At 54.0% G+C, this 23,106-nt stretch overlaps 10 protein-coding genes and 3 non-coding genes across 13 annotated transcripts; 6 read left to right on the top strand and 7 right to left on the bottom strand.

Annotated features, from left to right (window-relative positions):
- The first annotated feature begins 18 nt into the window (after positions 1 to 18).
- BO94DRAFT_530534 (uncharacterized protein) lies at positions 19 to 928 on the top strand. The gene has a single exon (XM_025610693.1). It carries the CDS (start codon positions 462 to 464, stop codon positions 717 to 719), a length of 258 nt encoding a protein of 85 aa, XP_025472563.1. The 5' UTR covers positions 19 to 461; the 3' UTR covers positions 720 to 928.
- Positions 929 to 1,789: 861 nt separating this feature from the next.
- Positions 1,790 to 2,263, bottom strand: BO94DRAFT_541898 (uncharacterized protein; the record flags this gene model as incomplete). Its single annotated transcript, XM_025613067.1, has 2 exons — positions 1,790 to 1,969; positions 2,111 to 2,263. The coding sequence occupies 2 exons, from the start codon at positions 2,261 to 2,263 to the stop codon at positions 1,790 to 1,792; spliced, it is 333 nt and encodes a 110-aa protein (XP_025472562.1).
- A 3,071-nt stretch (positions 2,264 to 5,334) lies between these two features.
- BO94DRAFT_455226 (uncharacterized protein) lies at positions 5,335 to 6,533 on the top strand (the record flags this gene model as incomplete). Its single annotated transcript, XM_025607643.1, has 2 exons — positions 5,335 to 6,125; positions 6,155 to 6,533. 2 exons carry the CDS (start codon positions 5,335 to 5,337, stop codon positions 6,531 to 6,533), a joined length of 1,170 nt encoding a protein of 389 aa, XP_025472561.1.
- A 1,016-nt stretch (positions 6,534 to 7,549) lies between these two features.
- On the top strand, positions 7,550 to 9,597 carry BO94DRAFT_580960 (uncharacterized protein; the record flags this gene model as incomplete). The annotated part of the gene is made up of 2 exons (XM_025615358.1): positions 7,550 to 8,173; positions 8,236 to 9,597. 2 exons carry the CDS (start codon positions 7,550 to 7,552, stop codon positions 9,595 to 9,597), a joined length of 1,986 nt encoding a protein of 661 aa, XP_025472560.1.
- On the bottom strand, positions 9,555 to 10,145 carry BO94DRAFT_482635 (splicing factor 3B subunit 5 family protein; the record flags this gene model as incomplete). The annotated part of the gene is made up of 2 exons (XM_025608898.1): positions 9,555 to 9,833; positions 9,903 to 10,145. 2 exons carry the CDS (start codon positions 10,143 to 10,145, stop codon positions 9,822 to 9,824), a joined length of 255 nt encoding a protein of 84 aa, XP_025472559.1. The 3' UTR covers positions 9,555 to 9,821.
- A 67-nt stretch (positions 10,146 to 10,212) lies between these two features.
- On the top strand, positions 10,213 to 12,141 carry BO94DRAFT_507068 (tRNA-specific adenosine deaminase). The gene is made up of 3 exons (XM_025609600.1): positions 10,213 to 10,546; positions 10,614 to 10,668; positions 10,761 to 12,141. Exons 1-3 carry the CDS (start codon positions 10,375 to 10,377, stop codon positions 12,127 to 12,129), a joined length of 1,596 nt encoding a protein of 531 aa, XP_025472558.1. The 5' UTR covers positions 10,213 to 10,374; the 3' UTR covers positions 12,130 to 12,141.
- erg24B (c-14 sterol reductase) lies at positions 12,124 to 13,829 on the bottom strand. Its single transcript, XM_025610692.1, has 3 exons — positions 13,731 to 13,829; positions 13,380 to 13,684; positions 12,124 to 13,335 (listed from the first exon to the last, which is right to left on the bottom strand). The coding sequence occupies exons 1-3, from the start codon at positions 13,808 to 13,810 to the stop codon at positions 12,230 to 12,232; spliced, it is 1,491 nt and encodes a 496-aa protein (XP_025472557.1). The 5' UTR covers positions 13,811 to 13,829; the 3' UTR covers positions 12,124 to 12,229.
- A 130-nt stretch (positions 13,830 to 13,959) lies between these two features.
- On the top strand, positions 13,960 to 15,717 carry BO94DRAFT_507061 (putative vacuolar sorting receptor (Mrl1)). The gene is made up of 4 exons (XM_025609599.1): positions 13,960 to 14,535; positions 14,584 to 14,871; positions 14,916 to 15,042; positions 15,422 to 15,717. The coding sequence occupies exons 1-4, from the start codon at positions 14,171 to 14,173 to the stop codon at positions 15,593 to 15,595; spliced, it is 954 nt and encodes a 317-aa protein (XP_025472556.1). The 5' UTR covers positions 13,960 to 14,170; the 3' UTR covers positions 15,596 to 15,717.
- Positions 15,718 to 16,251: 534 nt separating this feature from the next.
- On the bottom strand, positions 16,252 to 16,323 carry BO94DRAFT_t35. Its single transcript has one exon. It is a non-coding gene; the product is annotated as a tRNA-Gly (tRNA).
- A 14-nt stretch (positions 16,324 to 16,337) lies between these two features.
- On the bottom strand, positions 16,338 to 16,408 carry BO94DRAFT_t34. Its single transcript has one exon. It is a non-coding gene; the product is annotated as a tRNA-Gly (tRNA).
- A 491-nt stretch (positions 16,409 to 16,899) lies between these two features.
- Positions 16,900 to 16,971, top strand: BO94DRAFT_t49. Its single transcript has one exon. It is a non-coding gene; the product is annotated as a tRNA-Gly (tRNA).
- Positions 16,972 to 17,121: 150 nt separating this feature from the next.
- BO94DRAFT_530528 (putative C6 transcription factor) lies at positions 17,122 to 20,489 on the bottom strand. Its single transcript, XM_025610691.1, has one exon. It carries the CDS (start codon positions 20,355 to 20,357, stop codon positions 17,313 to 17,315), a length of 3,045 nt encoding a protein of 1,014 aa, XP_025472555.1. The 5' UTR covers positions 20,358 to 20,489; the 3' UTR covers positions 17,122 to 17,312.
- A 782-nt stretch (positions 20,490 to 21,271) lies between these two features.
- BO94DRAFT_482620 (uncharacterized protein) lies at positions 21,272 to 22,425 on the bottom strand (the record flags this gene model as incomplete). The annotated part of the gene is made up of 3 exons (XM_025608897.1): positions 21,559 to 22,425; positions 21,427 to 21,508; positions 21,272 to 21,377 (listed from the first exon to the last, which is right to left on the bottom strand). Coding segments are annotated over exons 1-3 (735 nt in total), but the record flags the coding sequence as incomplete, so codon positions are not given.
- Positions 22,426 to 23,106: the final 681 nt, after the last annotated feature.

The raw sequence follows: 23,106 nt of genomic DNA, 5'->3' as shown, positions 1-23,106 counted from the left end.
AGACCTATTTTCGGGACGACTGAGCTCGGTGCTTCGCCAGAGAGCCCAGGTCTCCTGGAGGATAAATCCGGACAGGATGATCTCATCGCGAAGATTGTCCGACCAGGCCAGGCCAGTCCATGAACTCCCCAAACCGGCTAGAGGAGCAGGTGACCGAACAGAGCTGCACGGTCAGCACGCCCAAGTGGGTCGACCCCCCCTTCACGTTCAGGATCAGAGGGGATCAGAGGGGAAAAGAGGTTAAAAGCCCAAGATACCCCCCGGCCGATGCACCCCTACAGTAGTAACCCCCTCCCCCTCGGCCATGGCTGACCCGGAGATGGAGTCGTCTGAAACACGGAACAGGGATTAGCCTCAGCAAGGCAGCCCGTATTGGCCAGTTGCAGGCCTGGTCGGAGGGGCTAAAGTCTGACTCTGGTTAGGATGGGGAGGACTCGGCGCTTAGGCGGCCAGGTAAGGTAATGCATGGTAATGCTGCAGGTTGCATCTCGCTAGCGGTACCATGGGGTTATCCCAGACCTCCTGGGAACGGCTTCAACCCGGGTGTGATGGACCGCTTCTTCAAGGCTACTACTCTGCCGTGTCCCTCGTGGGAGAGTCGGGTTGAATCCAGAATCTTGCATGGAATCTTGGATGATCAGGGTATCGGTTGCATCCACGCCTGTGGTGGTGTGTGGGAGGTTATCCAGGTCGGTGCTGGGTGCAGCGCTAAGCCGTAGTCATGTGAATAAGAGTTTTTTTGCTCCGGGGGCTTTGGGGCTTTCTGGGCTATCGATCTTCGTACTTCGTATAGTCCTGGATGAATGCAGGTTACCTATCCGGGCGCTGGGGTCAACCGCCGTGGAAGTTTACACATCCACCCGCTGATATCATCGCAAATGCCATGTCCGATAGTGGCGGAGATTTTGCTGGTTGCTGGTTGCTAGTTGCTACATAGTATGTACTCCGTATGTAGAACAGTATTTCTTCTGCTGCCCTAATAATTCTCCGCCATTATGTCATGGGCGCCTGCAGAAACTTCGCCACAGTGATGTGGCTCAAGTGACAGCGGCGACGGTGAGGCGCAGCAGTCGGCCATCGCCGACACCGCCGTCAATTCGTCAATCCGTCAATCCGTCAGTTCCAGTCCTCAACCTGCCAACGGGGTTTTCCTGTTGCCTGTCCTGTCCTGTCTGCATCCTGCATATCCTTGCTTGCTCCAGCTTGATCTCGTCCCTTTTCTTTTTCTATCTTTGCCTCTCTGTCGTCGGTCTACTTTTGCCCCGTGAAGCGGCCCATGCCCTCTATCCGACTCCAGCCTTGCTAAGCATGTATAGGCTAGGGTCCACGATATGTCATAGAGCGGGCCATAATGGTCGTTCCAGCATCCAGCATCCAATATGATGGGTCGCATGGTCCTTAGTGCTAAGCTGACGACGCGCTGGTTGCTTATGCCGCATCCTTGCGCCGGACGACCTTGCCATTCTGTTGCCGCAATCCGACCCCAGCCGAACACAGCGATGCGCTCTGGTATCATCACTTCTGCTTTCACCCATCCAATCTCTTCCCACGTCTAGTAAGTATACTCCGCATCGATCCGAATCCGCTTTGGGCGCGTGCTGAGACTGGAGTAGCATTGTTGCCTCACCGATTGACCCCAGTCACTGCCACAATGCTTGATGCTCCCGGCCCTGGCTGGGTTGATGTCGTCCGAGGGGTCGTGCAAGGTCGGCTAGGGGATGACATGACCGCATCGTTGGATTTTTCCTCCATCCCAGCCAGTCCCGGGGTCGCCGGGCACCCGCTACCCCTAAATACCATGCTCGCACGATGGCTTGCCACCGACCATGGGTTCGGAGATTGTGCCTGGTCCAGGTAATATCTCCAGATTTACCTGGGTCCTGGTTGATACGAGCACCAGCCAGGGCACCCCGTCAGCCAACCAGCTCGCCCGCGGGTGGACGTGCTGCGGACTAGCGACGAGTCCTATCTACACATTAGGGTAGTTCAGGGCAACGCAAGAAGCGCATGCATGCAGATCGGGGAGGGGAGTTCGACGGGGGAAATCCCCTTTTCGCGACGCGGTGCTGCGTGTAATGACGGAGTATCATTTCTTACCAGGCCGACTGACTTCCGATTCCAGAAAGTCTGGAGATGACCGCCGACGAGGCCCAGTCCAATGGTAGATCGTAGCAGGGATCTCAGCTGCGGCGTACGAGCCGGACTCGGTGGCCACCAGCGAATCTGAGGTCAGAAGCGACACTGTACCAACTTCCAAGGTCATTTAGCTCGCCCCACGATGCTCTCAACCCCTCCATGATTCATCAGCTGAGTCTGAGGTCTTTTTCCTCCCTTCCCAAGTGGGACTAGGGGATCCGAATAATGCTGTGAATTGGAACGACCTGACCGGGTTTGTTTCACGTTGCCCTGACTTGGACTTGCTCGTCCATAATTCAATTGCTTACGTTGCGTTTAACATTTGAATACTCTGCATTTTGTTTGCTTACCGTGGGCAATGTATTGGGGATCACCCGTGCTCTATGGGGTACATGGACAATATGTGCTTTATAGATAGTGCGCGGCCGGCGAATGTCTGGGTCCTGATGTTTGGAACCGAGTCGGTGCGACGGGGTACTGGCCAACGCTTTGTGGACCCTCTGACCTCGACTTTCGGGTAGATTATTATCAAGCCAACCCCTCGCCGTAGTATACAGGATGCTGTCTGCATTGCAAAGTACTATACAGTATACACAACAGCTTCAGCTGCTGCTGCTGCTGCTGCTGTGAGTCATACCGCAGAATGTGCGTTTGATGCTTCGGTGGTCTGTATAACAAGTTGCGCGCAGGCAAGAGGGCGCGGTGAATTTACTCTTTTTCAGTGGATGTGTAGTTTGGAGGATGCATACACAGTCTCGAATTTTGACTATTCTCTGTGGCTACATTTGTCCGTTAATATGCGAGGCGGGATAGAGGAAAATGCCCTGTTTGGGTATTTTAAGAATGGAACTAAACCGGGCAGCCAGCCTACCATAAGCAGCGAAATCTCAGGCCGATGTTGTTGCCAGCTGAAGGGGGCTCCACTGGTGGCGGAAATGCGCGCCGGCTTCTGCTGTCTTACTCGATTGGGCATTAGAATCTCATGGACAATCGGGTGATCTTCACTCCCAGGATGAGGTGGGGGTCAGTCAGCAGAGGTTTTATTAATATTATTGCTATTGCTCGTGGAGGGATGAATCTCAAAAGCATTATTAATTCCATGGGAGAAAGAAGATAGATAGAACACGATGGGGTGTGCAGAACCGATGCATCGACCCGACGAGTCTGGCGTTGTCTGCCGACCAGGACCGTTTTCCAGGAGCCGAGCGAGATGCATCCGTGCATGCATGCCTTTCCAGCCCTCCATCCATCCGGAGTGGATCAGCCATCGGGGCTTAGCCAGCCCTCTTTGCATCGTCGTGCCCTGCCCGCTGGTCTGAATTGCATTCACTCTGCATTCTGCAGCGCCTCCCAGCTGCTGCCCAGACGGCTCATGCTCCATCCACACCCCCCCCCCCCTTCACTTTCTCTCCGGTGTAACGCCCATCTGTACAGACTGCAGATGGATTCTACCTACCTACCTCATCTGCGAGAACGGCATGTCAGACAGACTTGACGGTCCGTCCGTCCGTCAGTCTGGGTCGTGCCTGTGACACGGACGAGGCCTGTCGCCCGGTTTCTTATCCCACCGTGGTATGCCCAGACACAAAATCCAACAGAATCAGAATTAAATCGGAAATGCAAAGTCAATACCTGGGCTGGGTGGAATTCAAATCAGAGCTTGCTGTGGTTTCTCCCACGCGATTCGACCGTCGAGGAACCATCCGAAACCGTGCAAATGATGTCGCAAGCCTCAGGGAACGATGAGCGCCTTGGTCGAACTCTCTTGGATGACTTGAGAAGCGCCGGTTGATACCAGAGGGTTGGTTGGGTTGGGAGTAGCATTCATTTAATACATACCGTACCCTTACTAACTACACCCAAACCCAAGCAAGGCCCGCTCCGATCGTAGGTTGGTCTAAGTTGGCCCCGTTCTTGACTCAGAGGGCAAGAGTATTAATGGAATGACATCTTTGGATCGCCCACTCGAGCACTGTCGCGGGTCTCCACCGCCAACGACACTTCTGGACACCTGCAGCCTGCTAATCCAGCCCTCTCTTCTCGCGGTGACTGTCTGCCTGCGCACCTGAGATCGGACGGGCAATCCGGACGGTGGCCAAAACCTCTCGTACCATACGATCGGGATTCCGCGTCTGCATGAGAGCGCGAATAAAAAGGACAGAAAAAGAAAAGAAATAAATAGAAATAATAAAAAAAGAGGGGAAGGAGGGAACTAAGAAAAAAAAAAAAAAAAGTCGCCGGCCTGCGCCATTGGAGACTTCCAACTCCCGGGCAAAAGCTGGATGGGTAAAAAAGTGTGTGTGTATGGGTATGGGTATGGGTATGGGTATTGTGTACGCTCCTGGTTTTTCCAGTTGGGATTCTGATCGATTTAATAATGTGCTTTCAGAGTTTCAGCAAAGGGTGTGATAACGTTATATTGATCGGCTTTGTCTCTCGTCGTCTTCCAATTTTTTTTTCCTTTTTGTCTATCCCCATACCAACTTGGTTGAAAGCTATTAGGTCTCTCATATCTGACATTTTCTCACCTCATTTGGCGGTTGTATAAATCCGCCCGATACCACAGGCTGGGGAGTTTGATCCCCTCATACAGTACGGATACTGCATCATCCAGCAACTGCAGAGGGTGATTGATCCATCCCGACGTTTGGTTAACTGCTCTGCTCTGCTCTGGCCCCTCTTCGACTGCTTGTCGACGACTCTTCTTAGTTCTTTGTCCCCTCTCCTTCCCCTCCGTCTCCGCTGCCTTTCTCTTCTTTTCTTCTCCCTCTTCCTCCACTCGTCTTCTGTCTTTAGTCTCGCCGTTGCCATTCCTTTCTCAACCCTCCTTCCTTTGCGCGTTCGCCCACACAGTAATTTTGACCTATACAATCCACCCCTCCACTCCTCCTATTTCTTGACGGTGGGGATTTTAATATATACAACCACCTCCCCTCCCCCCCCCCCTCCCCCTTAGGCAGCCTTTCACTTCCTCTGTCATCCCGCTGCTACCCTTCAACACCTCGGTCCTCGTGACTGGAAGTATTGCCGTCACGCCTCGGACTGTATCGGGAAAAATCACTCGCTGTGGGCGAATGTCGCCTCTATGGTCTTTTTTCACCCTATCTTATCTCTCTCTTTGTTGATACGCCCTTCCTTTCTTCGTTCCTTTCTCGTCAAGTCCACCACTCTCTTCGCCCGTTCTCGCGCGGTCTAACTATGCCCACCGTCCTTCTGCCCTCGTCGGCAGCCGCATTCGCACCACGCTCGTCCCCGAACGTGGTGCTGAATGCCCGCATCGAGCCGTGGTTGACTGCCACCTTGAAGCGAGTAAACCGAGTCAAGCGACCTCTCAATAATGTTACCCAGCACACCAGATGCTTGACGGAGACGCTGTCGTCCCCCAACGCCATCTGGACGCTGTGCTCCATGATGTTCCCCAAGGCCCCTGATGCGGAGCTCCGGAAGGACGACAACCCGCTCGTCGAGGCCCTCTTTAACTACCAGATGATCCACATGGAAGCGTACGTCGTGCATGTCGACATGGTGTCGCAGAACGAAGTGGCTTTCAAGTTGACCCCAGAGACCATCGAGGCTCTGGTCGATTACCACAAGGATATCTATTCCATCGACACCGCCGCCAGCACCTGGGACTGGCCCGACAAGGACAGCCAGCTGAAGAAGCTGCAGGAGGAGTTTGTGCAGGCAGTCAACAAGTTCGTCTATCGCACCAGTGCGCTTGCGCTCGAAGGCCTCGAGGAGGATGGCGCCGGCGAGCTACTCGGAGGTCGCAGCGACGACGCAAAGGCGGCGATCACCAGCCTGTTCGTGCCCCTGTTGCCACCACCACCACGAGTGGTCGATGTGCTTCGTTCGACGCCTCTCCTGCCCAGCTCGACCGGGGCGACCGCTTGGTGGCAGGAGCCGGTCCCGCAACCACTACCGTTGGAATCATGGAAGGTTCTTCCATCCAGCCCTGCGACAACCAGCACCGTCGAGAACCCTAGTATGTGGACCAATATGAACGTCATGGGGGAAGCGCAGCTTACTTCGCCAACGTTCGCTCAACCATACACAACGTCACCGTACAATGCGGCGCAATACTACAGTGCGGCGGCGACGTCGGCGGCGGCCATCGCGGCGCTCCCGCTACCGAGCATGCTGGTGCAACCATGCAGCACGGTGGCGGGACTGGCGGGGTTTGGATGGGAAAGTCGGTACCAGGATTTTTCACTGCCGTACGGGACAACAATGTAACAGGTCCATGGAACCAGACACTTGATGTTAACGGTATCCCTGACTTCGCGTGTCTTTGGAATAGATCCCAGGATGCATATCGACAGAATGAATACGACTCCGGGCCCGAGCAACCACCACCACCCTACGGCTACACACATCAGACTAATTGGCATCAATGACGGCGTTATCTTGATGATTTTCGACACCCATGATACTCCTTTCGTCTTTGCTTTGCATTTTTACACTACCGACAGCAAGTGATTTCCTTCGTTTGCCTTTGACAGCGCTAGCGTTTTGTTTCGTTCTATAGCATCAAGAGCGGCGGGTCGGCTGTTTGTTTGGGGAGATTTTGAATCCGCATATACGTCACGAAGACCTGGTCAGCCTCGCGGCTTGGGATATGATTTGGATGAGGAATGTTTTGTTTCTGTCGCGACATGCTGCGCATGGTTCACCTGGTCGGTACTGGTATCAGACTGGTGGCCGCGACGCTGTGGTATGCATCTGGATGTATGCTGCAGGTTTGGCACACACAGAGATGGGGCCGTAGCTTGTTATCTGACCAAATCGCCTGTGGCATGGTCGGGTTGACACAGTCCGTGACTGTTGAAGCCTACGATAACTGCTATTGGCCTCGTCGAGTGGTGTCTGGTAGGTTCATCTCCTATCATCCAGGCTGGGTTATACCTGGATACGCCCGTCACGCTCCAGGGGAGGGACGGGAATCGGATGCTGGAGGGCTGAGCCCACTTGTTGTCGTTCTTTATCTAGGATTACTACAATTTGTCATTGGCATGTATTCAGTCTGACATAATCGATCAGCATGCAGCATAGTAGTGTACAGTAAGCTTCAGGGGGTCGGCACTGGCGGCCTGGCCCTCGAGCCGATGACGTCAGAGCGATCATCGAGGTACCATCAACTCGCATCCTTTCCTGTTGCCTGCACCATGACAAAGGAGTACTCCATGCTGTGTACAAGTACATAATCGCTCCGCATGTCCCCAGACCAGCATTCTCCACCCACCAGCACCACCACTACCACCACTACCACCACTATTACTACTGCTACCTAATCACAACCACACCACACCACCACCCACCCCTCCTACCTACCTACTTGAACTCAACTCAACAACCCACCCATGACCCAAAGATAATCCAACAAACCAAACCAAACCAACCAACCAACCAAGCAATGCCGGACCACGACCTCCAAACCGCCCTCCAATCCCTCTCCCCAACCACCTGGTCCGACATCCCCACCACCAACCCCGCCGCTCTCCGCGCTTACCTCTCCGACCTCCGCACAAAAGCCCACCTAATCATTGACTCAGTCCCACTACCTTCCGCCCCCTCCTCGTCATCATCCTCTGACGGCGATGCATCCCAAACCGGATACGCAGACCAACCCGCGGGATTGATTCGGCCGTCAAAGGTAGTTCCCACCCAGCCATTAATCAACATACCGATTGCGAATGGAGATACTACACCAACGCCGACTACGAACGGAGGAGCTCCCGGGGTAAATGATATCCTCAAAGAAGTACGGAAGGAATGGAGCAAACCTATAAAAATCACCAACGCTCGGGATAATCCCCTCCAAATACCGATTTATAAGCTGCCTGGGGCTGATGGGAAGGGACATTGGTTTGGGAGACGCAGTGTGCATGAGGGGTTGGGGTTTGATCGGTGGAGGGAGAAATTGTCGGGTGAGATGGGGGAGACGTTACGGAGGAATGAGGAGAGGGTGAGGAGGGGGAAGATGCCGGATCAGGCGGTTAGGGGGATTGGGGCTGAGAGATTGGTTGAGGGGGTTGATGTTAGGGATGAAGGGGGGATAATGGGGATGGGGAGGGGGAGGGGGTGATTGGACGGGTCCAGGTTTATCATGTTTCGGCGCAGTTTCCGAAACCGACGGCTGCGAGGGATTTTGTGAGTTGTATTGTTACTTGGGAGGATGGGGATGGTGAAGATGGGAGTCAGGCGCAGGAGGGAGGGACTGGGGGTGGGGGTAGAGGGAAAGGGAGGGAGTGGATGATGGTGTCGAGACCGTGTGTGCATGATGATGCGCCTCCCGTGCAGGGGTATATTCGGGGGATGTATGAGAGTGTGGAGTTTATTCGGGAGATTCCGGTGGAAGGGGAAGGTATGAATCCTGTCGAGTGGGTGATGGTTACGAGGAGTGATCCTGGGGGTAATATCCCGCGGTGGATGGTGGAAAAGGGTACCCCCAAGAGTATCTGTACGGATGCTATCAAGTTTTTGAACTGGGCATGTCGGGATGGGGAAGGGAGGAAGTCCACGGACAAATCGGTGGGCAGTCAGTATGATGGCGAGGGTGAAGCATCGAGTGAGGAGGACAGTGAGGACGATTTCCAATACGACGAGGTCGAGCATCATGGTCTGATTGCCAGCTTCGCCTACCTGGTCAACGCCGGTCTGGAGCGGTATGCGCCGCAGACGGTGCTCGACTACCTGCCAACCCACTCCCGCCAACCGTCTGCCCAGAATGTCCCAGAGACGGACAAGGAGGTTGACGAGGGCAAGGGGGCAGATGAGCCGGATGGGGCAGAAGCAGATGATGCGGCATCAGGCAAAGCGTCCATATCACCCTCAGCCAACTCGGCCCTTGATTCCTCGGCGGAGGCAGGTCCCGACATCTCCGCGCTGGAGCTGATGACCAAAAACAAAAAAGGCAAGCTGACATCGCACGAGAAGCAGCTGGCAAAGCTGGCGGAGCGAAAGCGCAACGTTGAAGCGCAGCTAGACCGCGTGCGGACCGACATCCAGGCCCTACGCGTGACATCACCGGTCGAGGGATCCAAACGCGACAAGGCGTCTACAGCGGCGCTGGCAGCGACGAATGACCAGCCGAGCAGCGAGCCGACTAGCAGCCCAGCCAGCAGCGTGCACAAGGGGCAGTCGGGCAAGTCGGCCGACCAGGACACGGCGCGGATGCAAAAGGTGGCGTCGGGGCTGTTTCACGAGGAGTCCAAGCTGCTGAAACAGCTGAGCAAGATCGAGAAAGACCAGGTCAAGGAGGCATCGAAGATCGAGGCACGACAGCAGAAGCACGCGGACAAGCAGGAGAAGTGGCGTTCGCGGGCGGAAAGTGACGCTCTGCGCCGGGAGGTCGACGTGCTCAAGAAAGAGGTGGACCGATTGCGCGCAGAGCGAAAGCAGTGGCTGGATTTGATCGGGTCGTTGCAAAGTGAGAATACGCGGTTGGCGGCGGAGAAGTAACTACATTGGATTTTGTATCCCATTCCTGTATCCCATGGCGAGTATTGTACAAAGCCTGACGCCTAACTCCTTTACCGTTTGATCATTGCTCTCCCATATGCACCTCATCGACTGTATTTCTGGCCGTATTCCCATCCATTCATCCACCAGCTTATCCCATCTCAACCCCCCCTCCATCCCCTCTCCCTCTCCCTCTGCCTTCCCATCTCCCAAACGAGATACACTCATTCCTGCGTCTACCCAAATCAGCCCAGCCCAGCCCAACCCAACCCTTCATCCCCCAAATAGAAGAAAGAAAGACATACCTCCGGCGGATTCCCCGCCCCCCTCACCATCTTCTCAATCATCTGAGCGCGGACCTTCTCCTTCGACTCTCCCATTCCCATCGCCATATACGACAACATAGGCGGATGTCCAATGTACGAGGCGTAGCTGTCACGAACGATATTCGACACCCATTCGTATTTGGTGGTGTCGGCGTGTCCCGTACCGATGTAGCGGGCTTGCATCGCCTCGAGGTTTTGGATCGTGCGGAGTTTATCGGCCATTTTGGTTGTTTGTTTCGCTGTTTCGTTGGGGGTGGGTTGGTGGTGGTTGCGTGGATGTAGTAGGTAGGTTGGATTAAGTTCGCTAGATGGATGAGATGGATAGGAATGATGGTTATCATCACGTGATGTTATATTTTTGGTATAAAAGGCGGGAGTCACCACCTACCTACCTATATCTACAGCCCGTGAGTCGGCCAGTGCTGTATATATATATACATGCGTGTATGCAATGGCCCCCTCAAATCCCCAACAAGAAGAAGAGAGTTTGACTTCTCTCGGGGAAAGAATCGCCCGACTCGTACACGCTCATTTCGATCGTCTGCCACCACGCAGTAAACCGATTCTTCGGGATGATGGGACGAGGGAGTGGATGCCGATGTGTGGGGTTGTGGTTGTGAGGGGTGGGTTGTTTCTTTTCTCTTCTGGCTTTTATGGTGGTATGTGGGTATGGTGGCTTACGATTTGTAGAGGGGGGTGGTTTATCTGATGGAGAAGAAGAGGAATTGACATGTGTGGCTGTGACGTATGTATCTATCTATCTACCTATCTACTTCTACTTTAACTCTACTATATCGTGTAAAGAAAAAGGAGGAATGAAGCTAATGAAAAGTACAGATCCGGCGCAAAATGTCTCCCCAGCTCTCAACTCCCCAACTGCACCGGTCTTGTTCTCCATGATTGGCACGCTGAGATCCTGGCCCTTCGTGCGTTCAATCATTGGTTGTTGAGTGAGGTGAGAAGTATACTCACCTCCCCATCTTCATCATCATCCTCTTCTGGACCAAGCTCAGAGTCAAAATCAACACCATCAAAATTCATTCAGCGTCGCACTACCACCTCCAACACTGAAAATGGAAATATGATACCATTCGAACTCAACCCCACCCTAAAAATCTACCTCTACTGCACCACCGCCCCCTGCGGCGACGCAAGCATGGAACTCACCATGGCGGCACAAGACGATCCCACGCCTTGGGAGATCCTTCCCTCTTCTTCTTCAACCACCCCCACCGAAACCAAAGAACTAGATCTCTTAACAGGAAGAGGCCACTTCTCCCGCCTCGGCATCGTCCGCCGCAAGCCCGCCCGCGCCGACGCCCCCTCCACACTCAGCAAGTCGTGTTCGGATAAACTTGCCTTGCGGCAGGTCTCATCCCTCATTAGTGCCGAGATGGGCTTATTGGTGAATGTCACGCCCAATGTGTATCTGGCGGGGGTGGTTATGCCTGCTAGTGAGGTGAGTGCGGTAGGGTGTGAGAGGGCGTTTGGTTCTTCGGGGAGAATGGCGCCTCTTATCCACTCTCGGTCTCAATCTCAATATCAAGGTGAAGGTGGGGACCGGTATCACTACCACCCATTTAGTATCCTCCCCGTCGAGGATAAGATAGTAAACGGGCTCTGGCAATACGGGAAACCGACTTCTCGAACGGATAGGTGTAAACCGGGTACGATCTCTGCTGTTTGGACTGCTGCACCTTCGTTACTCTCTTCCTCATCTTCTGGTGGTGGTGGGGATGGGATTGGGGATGTATATGCTGCTCAGAACGGAGCAAAGCAGCTCCCTAAGCTCTACGGCTCACAGACAGGATTGTATGAAACTATCATCAATGGTATGAAGCAGGGGTTTAAGGCTTCGGCGCCGGTGGGGAAGGGGGCTTCGGCGTTGTCGAGGGCGAGGATGTGGGGGGGGTTGAGGGATCTTGCTCTTTCTGTTTCTTTGTTGGGGTCGTGTGAGGGGAGTGGGGATGGGGATGAGACGGGGGAAGTAGAGGAGTGGGTGAACCAAGTGAATAAAGTAGCTGCGGCATCATCATATGCCGAGTTTAAGAGAGCGATGTTGGGAACCCCCGCGGGTAGGGCACGGCAACGGGCTATCTCAGAGGCAAAGAAAGTGCTTGTGCCGTGGGTGCCGAATGAAGGGGATGATGAGTGGGGGTTGGATGTGTTGACGATTGATAACAAGGGTAAGAAGAGGAAGAGGTGATATTATATAGACTAAAGTATTACAGCTAGATGGGTATGACATGTAGTCGAGTATGGTACATCAAACTTTTGTAAGTGAGAAAGGGGCCGGAAAGGGCGGGCTAATAAATTCCAGGAATGATCCGGCTCCGCACCTTGGACGTATACCGGTCCCAATCCTTTCCATACTTCCGCTTGCACTTCTCCTCGTCGCGCTGCTCTCGGTGGATCAGCAATGTTCCAAAGTACACCAGGAAAAAGTACGTAAACACCATTCCCCATCCCCGGCTCTCCGCTGTCTGCACCGCCTGGCTCTGCAGTTCCCCTGCCGAGTTCACACTCTGGACAATGGCATAGCCTGCAATTCCCGTTGGCAGGCAGTACGACCACGACATCACCCAGTCGCCCAGGTAGTTGATGTGTCGCGCACATCCCCACCAGCCGGATGTGATCAACTTCGAGCCACTGGCCGTCTGTATGTATTGCAGGTGCTTGACGCGCGGGTCGTTCGGGTTGGTGCGGAACCGGTTCTTCTGGTTGTTGGCGCCCCGGAAGATCGAGTAGCCCACGGCCGTGACGGCCAGCACGAGCAGGATGCCCTTTGCCCCCAGCTCGTACGGGAACACCGCAAGATACCGGGTCTGGAAGTTGTAGATGAACGGCACCCAGACCATGTCGCCAAAGGACAGCATGAACCCGAAGCCGTCCATGATAATGTCCATTGTCGTCAGGAGCGCCGGCTCCATGTACAGTCCGTCCAGCACGTAGAACGCCTGGAACGCAGTCGAGATGACGATCGAGTCCGTGACGTAGCCGTAGGTCCTGTACTGACGGGCAATGTTCGACAGGTTCAGGATAATCCACCCCAGCAGGCCGGGCCGCATCTCACACCACGACTTGATGTCGATCGTGCGTGATGCCTCGCTGACAAACGGGATGGGTAGGCGCACCCGCGGATTCAGCTCCCGGCCGATGAAGAAATCGTACAGCACATTGCCGGTGTGGCCACCCGGAGCCAACTGTCGGAGCTCAGGGTTGGGCTGGCCAGGGGCCGGAACGGTAAAACTCTTTGCATAGACGAAGATGGCGATCACGGTGCAGATCAGCAGGTTGGCGGTGATAACCTGCAGATAGTTGTCCCAAAGGAATGTCCAGACGACAAAATCCGCTCCGTGGACATAGGTGCCGACAGCACATCCGGCGAGGATCAGAACGGCCGAAAGAAAGGCTGCACATGTTAGAGGGAATACGCCGGTTGGGTGGAGGACCTACCATTGAACTTGTAGCGCAGTCTTCCACCGCAGGCCAATTCGGTCCCGTCGGCCTCCTGGCCGGGGAGAAACACCTGCATCACCAAGCTGAGCAGATAGTAGCTCAGCACCCACAGCGTCACGCGCGTATCGTAAAACTCGGCCAGACCTGCCTCTGGCCAACCCACCTCCGCCTTCAATTGGTCGAGCGACAGCGTCGAGGGGTGGAGCAAGGAGGGTGCCGGACAACCGGAGACATCGTTACACAGAAAGGTGAAGCTGTAGACCAGCACGGGGAGGCCAAACACAATTCCAAAAGCACCGAGCCTGGGCTAGTCAGTACTGAGTGGCATCGCAGGAGAATTGCACGTACGGGCCTGCGAATTCATAGCCACGCTTCTCTGGTACGGGCTGAATTGGGACCTTAGTCCTGGAGTCCTTCTTGGGAGCCATGGTGGCGTGGATCAGGAGAAGGTGAGGTTGATGAAGACGGCGACCCTTTCTTTTGTCTTGGGATCTGGAGCTTGTGGGCCGGGCGGTGAGAGCTTCTCCAGCGACAGTTTCTCCGCAAGAATGCGACGTTTCATCTCCGCGCATTACGACGCCTTGTCTTCTCCCCTCTTTCTTTCTCCTCATCTGCTTCTCTTTATCTTTTTTGTATTCTTTCTCCGTCTCTCCTTTCTATCCGGCTGCTTCGCACGCTCATCTCTATCAGTCACGCCAACTCAGTGCCAGTCTTTCGTCAACTCTGCGGCCTACACTGTACACACGTTATCGCCGACCGTCCCGAGCCCGCCGGGGATCATCTCCACTATGAAGCCACCCACGCTGCTGAAATATCTACTCCTCCTTGCTGCTCCTTTGACTGCCTATGCTGCCGAGTCATTTGGCTCCAAAGATACCCTCTCGCCATGTGTCGTTCGTTCGCCAACGACCGGCTTGTTCTACGATCTCAACACCATCTCCTTATCTCCGCCGCCAGCCGAGGGCGAGAAGCCTCGGAAGAACGCCCGCGAAGAGAGCTGGCACGCCAAAGGCCACGATTACAATGCCAACTTCACAATAAACATTTGTGCGCCCGTGATCGAGAATGTCAAAGATGTGGTGGGGTTGGACCACTCGCGGTGGAGGAATGTTAGCGCCTACTATGAGAGGGAGGGTAAAGTCTACTCCATAGGGTATGTATGACACCGCTGTTCCGTGGGAGGCCAACACTGACAATGTAGGCAACAATCTTCCGACCCTTTCTTCCGTGGCCGCAAGCTGGTCATGAACTATACCAATGGCTCTCCGTGTGCCGGCGACTACATCGGCAATGCTGCCCGCACCAAATCCACTATCATGTCGTTCCTGTGTGAGCGCGACACCCCCGCCTCCCAGGCAACCGTCTCGTTTGTTGGCACGATGGATCAGTGCTCGTATTTCTTTGAAGTGCGAAGCTCCGCCGCGTGTGGAGCCACTGCGCCCACTCCCGACAATCCGGGCCTGTCACCCGGCGGCGTTTTTGGCGTGATGTAAGCAGTCTAGCTCGCGATAAGATAACCACTAACAAGCATAGTGCCTTGATCGCCATCACCGTGTACCTGGTCGGTGGTTGCGCCTACCAACGGACCGTCATGCACCAGCGCGGTTGGAGACAATGCCCAAACTTCAGTCTTTGGGCGGGGATGCTCGACTTCATCAAAGTAAGTATCCTGACGTTGATCCCGTTCCGACGATCCCGATCCCGGCGGCATGAGCAGGCCTCGTACAAGGAGTTTGGCAATGCAAAGTTGCCCATTTCGAGGGTGGATTGATCTGGTCTGGCTTATCGGCTGCTTCTTATTTCCTGTTTCATTCTTTCGTCACTCTTTGAGACTCTTGACAATCCGTGTTGACCACGGCCGTCTTGCTGTGCGAGTCCATCAAGGCATAGAGCGCTGGATCTCATATCAATAGTCCCGTCAGGATATTGGACGATCTAGATAGATTTCCTTGTCTCCTATGAACATACTGAACACGTGCCTTTGCCATTTCATTAAGAAGATGATCTCCGAACATAGGCTAACTTTCCCCACCAACCAGGACATGATCGTCATCCTCCTCTCCTCCATAGGCCGTCTGCTGCGTCTCAAACGCTCTCCAACCCTGGGCCACGCCCGCGGCGGCAGCATCAACCAACGGGGGAGTTTCGGGCGTCGCGACGTGGACGCCGAAAACCGACTGATAGACCAATTAGACGATGAATGGGAGGACTGAGCAGATTGTCAGAGAGCAACCGTGGTTGGTATATGTATTGTATTGTACAATGTTGCTGGACGGCTTACAAACCTGGGTTTTTGAACGTCGTTGATATGAGATGCATGATATACGCTTTCCACCTCTCCCCTGGCTCCATGTTCTGTAGAGTAAGCATCCACTAGCCCTAAACATGAGATAGCTCCGCCCAGACTTAACACGCCCTACAAATGAGTAAAATAGACAGGCCAAAGAAACATGCCTCCCATACCCTCATCCCTGCAGTAGTAGTACTATTCAACGTCTAGCGAGTACACCAGCGCTATACCCCTTAAGAGCAGTAGGGAAGCTCCAGTCTACCCACCAATCGACCGAATAAATACCGCCCAGACCGCCCTCCCCACCGTCCAATACGGCAGAACCCATCGAACCTCGTCCCGAAAAGCACGGAAATAAGCGGGTTTAAGAAAAAACAGTCCCAAAAAACTTTCCTCCAAAAGTGTTCAATTGCTTGCCAGCAGAGACCGCCTCCCTCGCCGCCTGGCTGGCAGAACCCAGCGAACCTCGTCCCAAAAAGCACGGAAATAAGCGGGTTTAAGAAAAAACACACCCGAAAAATTTTCCGCGAAAAGTGTTCAAGTTGGCGGTGGCAGAAAATTGTGCCCTAGGGGCAAAAATGCACTGTCGGGGAGTCGAACCCCGGCCACTCGCTTGGAAGGCGAGTATCATAACCGTTAGACTAACAGTGCTGGAAAGGAAAGAGTGCATCATCCGTGAATCGAACACGGGCCTCATCGATGGCAACGATGAATTCTACCACTAGACCAATGATGCTTCTTGTTGAAAAACCGAGCGGGTATTTGGGCTATATAGCGGGTGGGGTGGGCGGGGTATTGGGTATCTAGATGTTTAGTTGGCGTTGAACTGAGGCTTTGGTGTGTTGGGTTCGAGGGGTGTGTCGTGTGATAATTGGGATTTTAGTTATGGGGTATGTACTCTGTGGCATTTTATCGCTTGTTTTTGTAGGCGATGCTTAGTATATGGCTTCAATGTATCAATCTCCTTATTTTCTCATTCCAGTCGACTTAATATATCTAGCTAACCCATTCTATATCTACATCCTCCTAACTAATTGATCAACATCCGCTATACCCATAGTACAGGGCCTAATACTCCCTACTCAGTGTCTAACTCTACATACCGAAGAAAATATAATAGCAGACAAATCCCTTCTCAGCAAATACTATCTCCGATGGGGAAAAAGGTCGCAATGTTGCCGATAAGTAGATGGATGGAATTACGCATCACGATATCATAACAAGCTAGCACTGTTAGTCTAACGGTTATGATACTCGCCTTCCAAGCGAGTGGCCGGGGTTCGACTCCCCGACAGTGCATTTTTTGGTCTTCTTCGATCATCGTCTTTGATTGGGATTTACGAGTGTTTTTTTTGATGACTTACTCTAGGTAGTTGTGTTTGATGGGAGGTGATCTACGTTGTTTGTACTGTAGGTTAGAGGGTATCTCATGTACCATGGTTCGGTGTGCTCGTATGTTAAAGTTATTTATTTTCCCACACAGGGTATATTAGCCATGATATAAATACACATCAATCCATCATGACCCAGTCGCGTTCTTAACTCCGAACTTCAAACCGGTCCGTCCCGCCAGCCCGAGTACCCCGCTAGAAACTAATCAAAGAAACATGTCCTACCCTCAGTACATTGAGGTGGAGTGGTTATGCATGTGAACCACGATTCACTCCCGTCAACCCTAGATCAAATGCCCCCATGGGTATACCTCCGAAGCCCGAGAGCTCCGGATTTGTCCCAGGCTGTGAGCTCGGGTCAAGGTCGCCCGCCCCAAATGGGTCAAGATTGAACGGAAGGAACCAGGCGCTGGGTTGATAGTACTCGCCCGCTCCAGACGGGGCGTTGGGGTCTAACTGACCGGTGAAGATGGTGGACGGGTCTTGGTTAGGAGGGACATCGGGACGATTTACAGGCACGGGTGGATTCTCAGGGGGAACCAGGGATGCAGATGGGTCAAGTTCGCCAAAAGAGCCGTAGACGAACTGTCGGTCCAGCTGTGGTAGCTGGTCGGCTGCGGGCATGGAAAAGTCGAACCCAGGCGGCGCGAATGGCTGCTGTCCAGCACGACTTTGGTTGAACATGGCGGGCTGAGGAAATCCTGTCCCTGTTGTCCCCAGCATGCCCGGCGCGCCGTCCATATTAATCTCGTTCATCGAATGTGGAGGCGTTGGTCCATCGAATCCCGTAACGCTATCAGCCTTGCTGCTCTTCTTCGAATGCCTACGCGGTGCACTCGGCTGCGGCGTGGGGGAAAGGCTGGCGAAGAATTCCTCGACGCTCTGGAGATCAGGCCGTTGGCTCATCACACCCTCGTCGCCCTTGGCCTTTTGCTGGGGATCGGGTTCCTCCCAGTGCGATCTCGACATGCCATGGGGATACTTGTCGAACCAGTCACCATATTGAAACATGGGTGCGAGGTGTCCGCCATTTTGCGTGACCACCGTGCCCTTGATGGCTGCATCTGCAAATTGCCGATATCGATCCTTGGCACTTTCAACCATGTAATGGAACATCCCCCAATACTTCTTCATCTTGTTGAGGTAGCGGTACGTATGGCGCAGGTTCTCTTTGGACCGTGCTTCCAACTGGGCGTTCTTGGAGAAAATGCCCCATATATGGACGGTACTGGCGGAATAGGCGCAATATCCGGCAAAAGGAACAGTGAGGGGATAGGCGGACGCACGGTCAATCAGAACCGAAATGTGATGGGCCGCTTCCACTGCGGCCCGTCCGGCATTGCTCAGGAACACCTTGGGCATGTCGCGTGGCGGACGTCCTCCCGGGGACAGCGGGATGGCGAATTGGTTTAAAAAGAGCATATTCTGGTGAATAATGATATGCAGGAAGAGGAACTGGTTGGCTATTCTATCGGCGGCGTGGATCTGAAGGTTCTCATATGTGAACAAGAGGTAGCCAGGGAGCGACGCGGAAAACTCTTCGATCTGTCGCTTGAGGCGCATGTATCCCGACTCCGGCGACCACAGCGGATGCGTGTCTCTTCTCTTCCCCCCGAGATTGAGATAATCGACAATGCGACCCCAGATGACCACGGCCCGGATGATGTAGGCTGACACGCCCATGTTCTCTTTCGCATTCGATAATTGCCCAACATCCTCTGGGACTGGGTTGAGGATATTGCCATCCAAGTCTTCCGTCGGCCCGGGAATTTCCATTTGGAAGTGAGATTCCTTGATGGGAAGTTGGATTTGCAGGAACTTCTCGTTCCCAATCGGCGGTCGCTGGCTCCCGGATGAATTGTATCGATCCATCAAGAAGCAAGCCCACATGGTCCGCCTTCGTATCTCCCGATCTGTGAAACTGAGCTGGGATCCATTGCCATTATTCTGTATTATGAGCGGGTCATGGTCGAGCTCTCGGTGTAGCTGCAGGGCATAGGCCATGCGCAGTGCCTGGCCGCCGAATGACCAACTGCGCCCGCCATGACACGTGCCAAACTCGTGAAGTCCCAGAAGCAGGAATACGGTCAAGATAGTGATATTGGGTTCGTCGTGGCGACTCAGCGCAATAGCAGCGGCGGGGTTGGCCCAGTTTTCGCCACGCAAGAAAGGAGGCTCGGAATTGATTTGCGGATGGGTCGAGAATCGGGCGGAGACGGCGCAAACAGCCAGGATAAGGACCGGCGGAACGGTCCTTGCCTTGAGTCTTCGCATAAAACTGGGTTTGTGGAGGAGGAGGTAGGACTGTCCGTAGACACAGTCAAAGAAGACCTCTGCCAGATGTTCCTGTATCTCCAGTGACGGTAAGAACTCAGCGCCGGGAGTCATCAGACCCGACGCATCGCCGGGCTTACTTTCACGGCGCATAGGAAAAGTATCCTGCGGACCATTGCGGCTCTCGTGAGTCCACTCATCCATTTCAGCTGCAAACGCTTCATCCGCCGTTCGCTTCTTCTGGGCCTTGGTGGTCTGCGCCGGTTGTGGCGGTCGGACAACCGACCGACCGATGGCGGCCATATCCCTGGCCTCTTCCTTGGGAATTGTCTTGATGACACGATCCTCCATTCTCTTCAGACGCTTATCCAGCATCGCCATGTAATCCGTCCGCGGAGCTGCCTTTCTGGTGGTGACCTTGTAAACGCATGGAATTCGGGAGCGCGAGCAATGCTTGCACGCGGGCTTTTCACCCGAGCATCGAATCTTCTTCCGCCGACAAGCAATGCAGGCCAGAGGTAGGCGCTTGCGCTCCTTGCCAGCCTTTGTCTTCATTTCGCTCCACGCCGGTTTTTCGCCTCCCTGCTGCTCATTTTGTGCGGGGTCGCGGTTTGGGTCCTCCCGCTGGAGATCGACTCCAGCATCGTGAATGGTAGCCGAATCGCCGGCGGTTTGGACGCTGCCTGGATCACGCGAGCTGGCCCGGCTCTGGGTGTCGAGGTCTTCGGGGAGGATAATATCGTCGTGCCCCAAGGTCAGGCCGGAGGCCAAGGGGGACTCGTCGGACTCCGGGGGGATCATGATGGGTGCAGGTACCCCAAGAGTAAGACCCGGATCATCGTTCGGCGGGAGGTGGTTAGATTCGGAGGAAGTTGGCCACAGGGTCTGGTGGTGGTGGTGGTCTGGGGAGAAGGACGGGACGAAACCGCGGGATGAGGCGGTGGTCGAAACTGGTGGGTATGGGGAAGGCCGGCTGGGACGGTCGCGGTCGGGAGGCTTGGCACCACGCGCCGTCGTCATCCTGGGGTGCGTCGCTGTTGAATGATTCCGTCCCAGGGCTCGCTGAACGGGTTGGAGAGCCGTAAAAGGCGGCGGGGATCAGGATAGGGATCGAGGAGAAAACAGGCCGACAAGAAGCCCAGTTTCCAGAACATGGGTGTGTTGGGAAGAAGGTTCAATAGCTGAACGTGCAAATCCGGAGTGTCATCGATGGTAATATATATGGAACCGCGGCCATTGGACAACCACCCCAGACTTAACCAGACCCTTGCGGAGCCCACAGGTCATGACCAAATTACAGGACAATCAGGCAGAGGGAATCGAGGGGGAGAGAGCGGTGATGGACTCGTGCATCTCAGGAACGTATCGGATGCTTGCAGCGACGTTGGCAAAGACCGTCGATGCATAGTGTTCCGAGTGGGGGTCTCACTGCCTCTGTATTTGCGTAATTTGCGAAGCGCGTTAGCGCTGAGCAATTCTACCGTAAGTTAGGCCCTATTACTGCAGAGAGTCTCCGGCTTCAAGGCTTTTGATTATACTACGCTTCTAAAAGCGCTTGGTTGAGCCCTTTAGGTGCTTGATGGAAGTCTTTAAAAGTGTTAGACTTCTTTAGCGATACTATAGAATGATTTGAACTACATGCTACTAAAGATACGTTGCTTGATGTTTACTAAGGCGCTTCGCTTACTGACTTGTGCTTACTACTAGATTAAATCTATCTAAGGCTGTATGTACTTTCTGGCAGGCCGGTAGCATGTACAGCCCACCCGTCATTACCCCGACCATCCAACCACCACAAATAGAGGAATGGCTTGCATCGCCATTGTGCTAGCGTGGTGCACGCGACTCCCCCTCTCGTGTCCGGCCAAGCGTGCCTAGCCGGATGCACCCATCATTAACCCGAGCTTCCTGCTGCCCGGGCGATCCTACGTCAATTTGGGTCGTCCAACTCGCTGACGCGGGACAGAACTCTCTAGGGAAGCCAAGATCTCCGAGCCTAGAATATAGACACCGTAGCTAGGGAAAACGATCCAGAGACCACTAATGCGACCGTCAGTTGAGGCAACAAGAACTGAAGATGGATGCTTACTTGGGTATGATCCAGAAAATAAACAGGGTCCAAGGGTCGTTGTGGCCAATGTTGTCGAAACCAGAGAAAGCCTCGTTCAGCCCTGCAGCAACAATTAGACCGTGCAACGATTCCGTTGGGATGATGGCTCACAGTATAGAATTGTCTTCCCAAGGGTCATTATAGAGGCACTGTAGGCCACCAGAAGCGCAGTCGCTCCAGTACGTCCAGAAACCACCTTGGACTCCTTCAGCATCCACAATAGCCCCTTCTTAGCCTTGCGCTGGCTCCGACCCGCGTTCCCTGCCGAAACCCCGTGTGTATACACAATCACCAGGTAGTAGATGTAGCCGGCGGTCTCGACAAGGTTCAGCACAGTTTGTGCCGCAGTGAACCCATTTCGTGCATTGAATGCCGGCCAGCCGTACATATAATCGATCGTCCCATAAAGCGCGTACGGGGTCCAGATTGGGGAATGCAGTTTGTTACCCGGCATAGAGTGAGGGCGCAGCAACACGTAGCCAGCATCCCACAAGACTAGCGGGACAGAGACGATCAGCCAGAGGGTGATGGCACCCGATGGAACATGCACCCATCGCTTGGTAGAGTCATTGGCACTCGTGGAAGGCGTAGAAGGTGTTGACGCTCTCGCGGTCGAAGGGGGCGGAAAGTCGGTGGGATGGTGTCGCGTAGAGACCATGGTGTGGATGACTCAAGCAGTGGATCGTATTAAGATAACAAGGCCACTGGTGTAGTGAAGAATTCGACCTTCAGGTAACAATGAAGCTGGGAAGGACAATTGAGAGTATGTAAAAGGGAGGCACTCAGGATGCGATGTGACTGCGTCGGCACCTGAGTGACGGCTAGTGACGTCGGTCTGGTCTGCTTAAGCGCCACCTGTTCAGTGGCATGCCGGGTGGGTTCGCGCTTCCTCCCACACTTTCAGTGGGCCGATCTGGACTGAGCCATCACAGATCGACGGATATATCTAATCTGAGCTGAAGATTAACCCGGGGATCTGAGATCTCTCCACTGGGCGGTTCGTGGCGGCATCCGCAACGGGGATATACTCTCCGCCGGCTAACCACTTGGTCCGCCTTTTACGTTTATCCGACAGGCTATCAGTTGCTGTCATGAACTTGGAAAGATTACTGCACTCATTTATTTCGCAGGTAGACAGTTGTTCCATAGTTGATATTGCATCTACACTCTGGATTGAAGCCAAACGAGCCAAGCGTTTCCAAGAGCTTACGGCGACATAGCGTGTGTATTTAGACCCTGACGTCGGGAAGCTCCGCAGTGAGATCCAGCCATCGAGCTTGCGGAGACCTCTTCTTATTGGAAGATGTTACGTACACCCATATTTTGTTCCGGGTCACCGAGGGTCTCTTACATAAGCGTTGCAAAGGGAATAGCGCCTTCAGAAATGGTATAGCCCCGCACCTGACAAAGTAGCAGTCATTTTTTGTACGGTATGTAATATGCGCGGTCCCTCGCGACCCCGCAACACTTTAGAAGCCTGCATTAAAACACCTACTTTTACACTCCTAAGATCGCGCTTTTTAAATGCCAAAATGGATGATATTATGGACATCATGTTGGCTCTACGAGCCAATACAATCTACATATATTGAATCCAGGCAAGCAAGCTGGCCAGTCAGGCGTTTGGCCGGGCTGGCGGGCTGGCTGCCTTGCTGGTGG

Source organism: Aspergillus sclerotioniger (assembly GCF_003184525.1).
Source record: "Aspergillus sclerotioniger CBS 115572 chromosome Unknown BO94scaffold_2, whole genome shotgun sequence".
Taxonomy (NCBI): Eukaryota; Fungi; Ascomycota; class Eurotiomycetes; order Eurotiales; family Aspergillaceae; genus Aspergillus; species Aspergillus sclerotioniger.
This window is presented reverse-complemented; position numbering and strand designations above follow the sequence as displayed.

Excerpts from the sequence above, each read along its gene's own strand:
- BO94DRAFT_530534 (XM_025610693.1), top strand. The coding sequence starts at position 462 with ATGCATGGTAATGCTGCAGGTTGCATCTCGCTAGCGGTACCATGGGGT.
- BO94DRAFT_507068 (XM_025609600.1), top strand. The coding sequence starts at position 10,375 with ATGGCCCCCTCAAATCCCCAACAAGAAGAAGAGAGTTTGACTTCTCTC. Across the intron at positions 10,547-10,613 it reads TGGGGTTGTGGTTGTGAGGG|AGGGGGGTGGTTTATCTGAT; the intron begins GTGGGTTGTTTC and ends TACGATTTGTAG. Across the intron at positions 10,669-10,760 it reads TTGACATGTGTGGCTGTGAC|ATCCGGCGCAAAATGTCTCC; the intron begins GTATGTATCTAT and ends TGAAAAGTACAG.
- erg24B (XM_025610692.1), bottom strand. The coding sequence starts at position 13,810 with ATGGCTCCCAAGAAGGACTCCAGGACTAAGGTCCCAATTCAGCCCGTA. Across the intron at positions 13,685-13,730 it reads GGCTATGAATTCGCAGGCCC|GCTCGGTGCTTTTGGAATTG; the intron begins GTACGTGCAATT and ends TGACTAGCCCAG. Across the intron at positions 13,336-13,379 it reads ACTGCGCTACAAGTTCAATG|CCTTTCTTTCGGCCGTTCTG; the intron begins GTAGGTCCTCCA and ends TAACATGTGCAG.
- BO94DRAFT_507061 (XM_025609599.1), top strand. The coding sequence starts at position 14,171 with ATGAAGCCACCCACGCTGCTGAAATATCTACTCCTCCTTGCTGCTCCT. Across the intron at positions 14,536-14,583 it reads GGTAAAGTCTACTCCATAGG|GCAACAATCTTCCGACCCTT; the intron begins GTATGTATGACA and ends CTGACAATGTAG. Across the intron at positions 15,043-15,421 it reads GGATGCTCGACTTCATCAAA|GACATGATCGTCATCCTCCT; the intron begins GTAAGTATCCTG and ends CCCACCAACCAG.
- BO94DRAFT_530528 (XM_025610691.1), bottom strand. The coding sequence starts at position 20,357 with ATGACGACGGCGCGTGGTGCCAAGCCTCCCGACCGCGACCGTCCCAGC.